The sequence below is a fragment of the Urtica dioica genome, chromosome 12 (assembly GCF_054948205.1).
Source record: "Urtica dioica subsp. dioica isolate 48M chromosome 12, U.dioica_male_clone48M_v1_H2, whole genome shotgun sequence".
NCBI classification, from domain to species: domain Eukaryota; kingdom Viridiplantae; phylum Streptophyta; class Magnoliopsida; order Rosales; family Urticaceae; genus Urtica; species Urtica dioica.
The window spans coordinates 11,368,281-11,375,276 of record NC_142767.1 but is presented as its reverse complement, the minus strand read 5'-3'; the positions used below and the strand labels follow the sequence as shown (position 1 = coordinate 11,375,276).

The 6,996-nt window shown below is 36.8% G+C and overlaps 1 protein-coding gene across 1 annotated transcript; it reads right to left on the bottom strand.

The window, feature by feature from the left end:
- Positions 1-2,699: 2,699 nt before the first annotated feature.
- On the bottom strand, positions 2,700-6,525 carry SCPL49 (SERINE CARBOXYPEPTIDASE-LIKE 49). The gene is made up of 9 exons (XM_089603073.1): positions 6,047-6,525; positions 5,266-5,434; positions 4,787-4,906; positions 4,360-4,503; positions 4,108-4,258; positions 3,768-3,856; positions 3,398-3,656; positions 3,171-3,304; positions 2,700-3,056 (listed from the first exon to the last, which is right to left on the bottom strand). Exons 1-9 carry the CDS (start codon positions 6,394-6,396, stop codon positions 2,928-2,930), a joined length of 1,545 nt encoding a protein of 514 aa, XP_089459199.1. The 5' UTR covers positions 6,397-6,525; the 3' UTR covers positions 2,700-2,927.
- Positions 6,526-6,996: the final 471 nt, after the last annotated feature.

Here is a 6,996-nt window from a genome sequence, read left to right as displayed (position 1 = left end):
CCAAGGTCGAGAGATCCCCTCCTTTTAGCGCCAAAATGTTGTAGCTCATTTTCGGACAACGATTTAGGAGCCCCAAACGGTTCGACCCAAGGCCGGACCAAGTGATCGCGTTCGGGCTCAAGCGTGTCGGACTTGGTATCCCAAGTCTTCCCTTAGCTGTTGATGATGCCTATCTCGTCCAAACACCTGAAAAGTAGGAAAAGGAGTGTGAACTACAAAGGAGAAACAGAGGGGGTGCATCTGTTTACCTCTCCGACGCTCAACATTAGTAGGATTGAGATGGAATATAGAGGGTTTAGGTGTTTAGAGGTCAAAGATGAGCGAAACGAGTGAGGTACGAGTTCGACAGCGTTTCAAGACTTAAAATTGGATTACCTTTGGGAAAGGGCGGACCTCTGTATTTATAGGCGACCAATGGGTGTTTTGGGCAACCCCTTGGCTGAGTGAGCCTTTGGGTCGGCCATTGGCCGGCTGAAGGCTTGGGCCGGCCAATGGCAGGCTGAACCTTGGGTCGGCCATTGGCCGGCTGAAAGCTTGGGCCGGCCAATGGCCGGCTGAACCTTGGGTCGGCCATTGGTCGGCTGAACCTTGGGTCGGCCATTGGCCGGCTGAAAGCTTGGGCCGGCCAATGGTCGGCTGAACCTTGGGTCGGCCTTTGGCCGGCTGAACCTTGGGTCGGCCATTGGCCGGCTGAAGGGTTTGGGCCGGCCAATGGCCGAGTCAATCTTGGGCCGGCCACTGGTTTGGACCGGCCAATGGCCTAGGCAATGTTTCGCCGTCCGAGGCCTCGCGTCGGTCGTGTGGGTTGAAGTGACGCTTTTGTCCTCGTCGGTCCGAGACGGGCCGATAACATTTACTTTGAGGGTTTAGGATATATTAGGTATGACAGTTTTTTAACTCCAAACCCAATTTAACACCAAAAAATGTATTCCTCACTCATTTATTATTTTAATAATTATATAACTTTTTATAAGTCACATTTTGGCTTAAATATACTTAACTTGTATTTTATATCCAATCACGTGATTATTTTCGTATTCATCTTACATTAATTCAAAATAATTTTGTAGACACAACTAAATGTAACCTTTAATAACTTTTTTAAATTGAAATCAGTCCAATTTGGTCTAAATCATGGTTCAATTTTTTAACTGGACAACTGAAAAATCGGACTGCAATAGATTGGACAAACAATGTTTTAAACACGACTTGCGGTTTAAAAATTAGTATTCAAGATGTACATTTTTTTTTAACCCCCCAATAAGAAAAATTTAGAAAACTGCCAAAACATCCAGACGGTAAGTTTTTGTTCGGTTTAATGTTGAAAATTTAATGGTCTTTTTGGGGTTTATCCATAACATAGTTAATAAGAGACAATACCTCTCTAACTTTTATCCAGGGGCCGACACGTGGCTCTTTTTTTTTTTTTTTGGAGCCTTCCGGTTGTTTTTTATTATTTTTTTTTTTGGGAGCCTTCCGGTTTGTTTTTTTTTTTTTTTTTTCCAATTTTGAATTTTTTTTCCCTTCCAAATATCAATATATTTTGTATAATTTTTTTATATATATTATAATCATAATTACCAATACTATATCAATAACATATATTATCATTTTTTTTCCCGATCTTTAATTTTTTTTCCCCTCTCTCATCAATATATTTTGTATATATTTTTATTTCAACTTGAATCCTGGTGTCGCCAGGCAACGACACGTGGAATCCATTTTTTTCCCTTCCGATTTTGATTTTTTTTTACTTCCGATTTTGATTTTTTTCTTTCCAATTTGATTTTTTTTATATTTTTTATGTATATTATAATCATAATTATTAATAATATATTATACTATATCAATAACATATATTATCATTTATTTTTTTCCGACCTTGTAATTTTTTTCCCTCTCTCATCAATATATTTTGTATATATATTTTTTTCGAACTTGAATCTTGATCCGCCAGGCAGCGACACGTTGAAGCCATTTTTTTTCCTTCCAATTTTGATTTTTTTTTTACTTCCGATTTTGATTTTTTTTTTTTTTGCTTTCCAATTTTGATTTTTTTTCCCTTCCAAACATCAATATATTTTGTATGTTTTTTTTATGTATATTATAATCATAATACTAATACTATATTATACTATATCAATAACATATGTTATCGTTTATTTTTTTTCCCGACCTTTAATTTTTTTTCCCCTCTCTCATCAATATATTTTGTATATATTTTTATTTCAACTTGAATTCTGGTGCCGCTAGGCAGCGACACATGGAACCATTTTTTTTTCCCTTCCGGTTTTGATTCTTTTTTTACTTCCGATTTTGAATTTTTTTTTTCCTTCTTTCATAAATATATTTTGTATAACTTTTGTATGTATATTAATTTTTTTCCTCCCTCTGTTATCAATATATTTTGTATAATTTTTTTATGTATATTATATTTAATACAATTAAAAATCTAAACTTACTTTATTTTACTTATTTTTCTTTTTAATTTTTTTTTTTAAAATATTGCTGACTCGCGCGTAGGGCGTTTTTTCAACTAGTATATATATATATATATATGTGTATACGATTGAATTAGCCGAAGACATGCCAGTACTAGTGAATCCTCTAAAGATCTTTCAAGCGAAAAAAAAAAAAAAAAAAAAAAAAAAAAAAAAAAAAAAAAAAAAAAAAGAAAACACCTCAAGATCTCCCAGAAAGAAAACTTTGAAAATGGACTAAATTACAATAAGAGGGCAATTACATTGCAGTATCCATTCCCATTCAGCGTGGGAGAATTATTAAAAGATAATGATTCAGTGACTGATCTCTCATCCAAGTTCTTTGAAACGAGAGTAATATTTACACTAAAACATCTGGGAAACAGTTGATAACACATGCACCGGAAATTACACGGTTTAATTTCACGAACCTTAGTGTGTAAAGGTTCACATTTGAGCAATCAAATCTTCGGCTTCAGATTCGGTTTTAGAAAGACTTCCCTGAGTCCACCTTTTCAACATCTCGAGTGCAGCCTTGGGCTGGTCCATCGGGACCATGTGACCCGCATCGTGCACCTGATTCATATCCCATACTACCAGTTAAAATTCTATTATATGCCAATCAAACACACACAAACAAAAAAAACAAAAACAAAAAAAAAGGTTTGGTAGAGAAACTAATTCAGCAACCTTAAGGAAACTCAGAGGTCCATGGCTTTTAAGAAGTCCCGCCTCAGACCCATCAACAAGGAAAGGAAGTTCGGGAGACTCCACAAACTCTTTCTGCCCCGACCATTCCATCGAATGAACCCATCTTGAATTCCCTGTTCAATGTAATTGTTTCACGCTCCATGAGAACAATTATTGATTTTTTTTTATTATTTAAACATAACTCAAAAGTCAGCATAAAAGCTTACCGAGCCAATTGCAGATAAGATCATATTCACCAGCGTATACGAGCAACTTTATACCATCTTCAAGAAGCGTGGGAATACCCACTTCGAGGTTCCTCATCCAGTCCAACAACATTGCCTGGTACACTGTTGGGCTACATGACACAAAATCTATGTCCCCGACTCCGAGAGCACTTCTGACTGATTTCTGCTTCAAGAATTTCTCCATATTTGAGAAGTCATAGCAGAGTTTTCCTACACACTTTTTCCTGATGTCATAGTACTGCACACAGAGAGAGAGAGAGAGAGAGAGAGAGAGAAAACTCAAAACCTGACAAAAAAATCCTTATGAAGACCACTCATGAAGTAATATAAGAAGAGTCTCGATGCATACATTTGCATTGTCCGTACGTTTTATAATGCTCTGGAAAATGATGTTGCAAACAAAATAAGAGGCCAGGCAAGAGACCGTCCCATCAGTTCCTAAAAGACAAAGATATGTGAAGTTAAAAATAAGTAAACAAAAAACAGAAGTTTGGAGTTCTTCAAGTCATGCAACGATGGTTTAACTAGGCAAGATGGTGTATAAAGCAGAAGGAAAGCAATTTCTTAAGGATAGGAAATCTGATATGAGTACATAATCTTCTTGACGAGATGATATCCTAATCAGTAGGAAATTTGGATTTAAGGAAAAGGAATTTGAAAAGGATGGGACTAAATTTCATGGTGCTTACCGCAAAGCTTTATTGCCACCTCACAAGGACCAACAATCTTGCTGATACTATCATATTCGGACTTTGTGATTAATTTCATGTCCAACGCATAATCGGTGTACGCTCGATACTGAATTCCAGGATCTGTAAGCCCGTTCCCAATAGCAAAACCCTGCTCAATTGTTTTCCATCAATTTTATTACATCCAAGTTTAGAATGTAAACATTTAAAAAAAAAAAACACCCCACTAATAATGCTCCTCTAAATGCCTACCTTCAAATTTATATGAATTCCTTCTTTGGCTTTGTTTCCTCGGTGGACTCGAGCAGCAAAAGCAGGTATGTAGTGCCCGGCATATGATTCCCCAGTAATGTAAAAATCATTCTCTGCTAAATGTGGGTGCTCTGTAAAGAAAGCCTAAAACAACAGAAAGAGCATGCTAAGTTATATATGTGTGCCCTGCCCCGCATGAGCATAACTTACTATTAGAAACACTGGTTTTTGTGTTTTGATGGTTCAAAATCATGCTCTAAGTTATATTAAAAAAATTACAAGCTAGAAGTAACAGTATGGTGCAACTGTGTAAGCACTAAAAAACAACAGACTAGCTTACTACAATTGAATGAAACAAAAGACTATAAATTAAAAAAGAATACACGAGCTAATCATTTAGCAGAGCCAGGAATATTAGAATATTTACCTGAAGAAAGTCATACAAATCGTTACTAACACCGTCTTCGTTGTGACGAATATCACGCCGGTCAGAGCTGTAACTGAACCCAGTTCCAGTGGGTTGATCAACATACAGAAGGTTAGAAGCCTGAAACAGAAAAAAGACAAACCACTTAGGACAAAATGAGGATAGAAACATATAACTGAAATGCTATAGATCGCCCAAGTCCAGAAGAAACAGCTATCTAAAGTTCTAAACACACGACTTCAACTTCTCAATATATCCATGAGAAATAGCAGCGAAAAAATACACCCAGATGACAGAACCAGTTCTCTTAATATTCTAACATACTGATTGGTATGAATTTCAAATGTGCCAATTCTTGCGGCATTTCTCTAAAGTAAGATCTACAGCAATAGCGACCTTTGAACCAGCAAGTCAATGTCGTCTCACAATAGTAAAATCCAGCGACAGTTAAAAGTTCAAGTAAAGGAAAAGGGAAAAACCTTGTCCCAGCCATACTGATTCCAAACAAGAGACAAGTTGTCGGCGATATTGAAAGGGCCGTTCTCATAGAATACAGCCAACTCGCTGCTGCATCCTGGGCCTCCAGTCAGCCAGATCACCAAAGGGTCCTTCTTGTTGCTACGTGACTCGAAGAACAGGTAAAACATCCTACAGTGCAGTCATAGCAACACTAAGTCTAACTCCAACAAAACAAAAGTGAAACAAGGGAAGAAAAAGTAAAACAAATTGGAATAATTATTATTAATTTTTTTAATAAACTTTTCCGCTCGCACCAGCGACATTACAAGATACTTCTGTATTCTCTATCTTATCCAATTTTATTAAAAATAAAAAAAAAAAAAAAAAAAAAAAAAAAAAAACCGGTTATCCGTAATCCTAATTTCCTTTCCCCTAATGTTTCCATGGACTGGATATTACTAAGCTTATGCTTGATCACAATTGATTCTAGTTCATTAAATTCCAGCATCTAACAGCAAAATACTGTGTGAGATTAGTCGAGTTATGCCATAATTTCATATGCTAAAAAGGACCTCATATCGTATCGAAATCATATTTCAGATCAAACTTGATAAGACATAATAAAAGCACGCCATGCAAATCTAAGTTCGATATTCTTCAATAATTCCATAACTTGATAAATTAAAAAGCTAGGAACGAAAAGTAAACCACACAAGAATCCACATGACATCAATAACTGATCACAAAACCCTAGCCAATGAACTAAACCAGGAAAAAGAAAAGAAAAAGGGAAAAACAGACCTCGCATCATATGAGTGCTCGATCTTGTAGTAACCGGCATGGTGACCGAGGTCTTCGACGGTGACGCCGGAGTCGGAACCATCGGCGATGTTCGGCATCGTGAATCGCTTCTCGACGAGCTTCTTACCGGACGAGTCGAGTGAACTGCCATTTCCATCAGCGGAAGGAGAGACGAGGTTGACGTCGTGATCGGGGAAGAGATTTAGGGCGTGGATGAGACGCTCTGCATGAATGGAATGGAAGTCCGGCCTCGCGAGTCCGAGACCGCCGTCGAACGAGGTCGCTGACGCGACAGCAGAGAGAAAGAGATGGACGAGGAAAGTGTAAGCCAGAGAAATTGCGCGAACCATTATTTTTTTAGCTCTGGTGTTGTGAAACGGAAAATGAAAGAACGGAAGTTGAGAGAGAGAGAGAGAGGACGAAACCTAACGGTCAGGTCAGAGTGTTGGAGAAAAATGATTGAAAATGTTTGTGATAGACCAACTTAGCAGAGCAGTTATTATTTTGCATTTTGGATCGTGGCGTGTAGATCTCGGCCGTCGAATTGGAGGGATGCTAAACTTGTCTCAGACTCTTCACCTTCGAAAAAGTTAATAAAAAAGATAAAAAATAATAATAATAATAATAATAAAAAATTAAGAAAAGGAAATCGTGGCAAAAATATATATATTTTCTTTTTGGAACCAAAAAATATCTAATGTTTTACGGAAATGATTTTAGGCACGAGTTACGACTCATGATCCTTTCCACAAAAGTGATAAACATTGTTTAAAATTGTACACTTGTCAATCCCTGAGTGGATCGTTCGAACTCGTGCATCGGGACGAATAGCAGTGCTCTTTTAAATCGGAGACATTGTGCTACTTATTTTTTTTCTTTTTCAGATTTAACAACTATTTCATTTTTCATTTATATTTTTAATCTGATAAAAAAAATTAAAAACTAATAAA

Coding starts and splice junctions, on each gene's coding strand:
- SCPL49 (XM_089603073.1), bottom strand. CDS start 6,396: ATGGTTCGCGCAATTTCTCTGGCTTACACTTTCCTCGTCCATCTCTTT. Junction 4,907..5,265: donor ATCAGTATGGCTGGGACAAG/GTTTTTCCCTTT, acceptor TTTCTGTTTCAG/GCTTCTAACCTTCTGTATGT. Junction 3,657..3,767: donor AACGTACGGACAATGCAAAT/GTATGCATCGAG, acceptor CTCTGTGTGCAG/TACTATGACATCAGGAAAAA.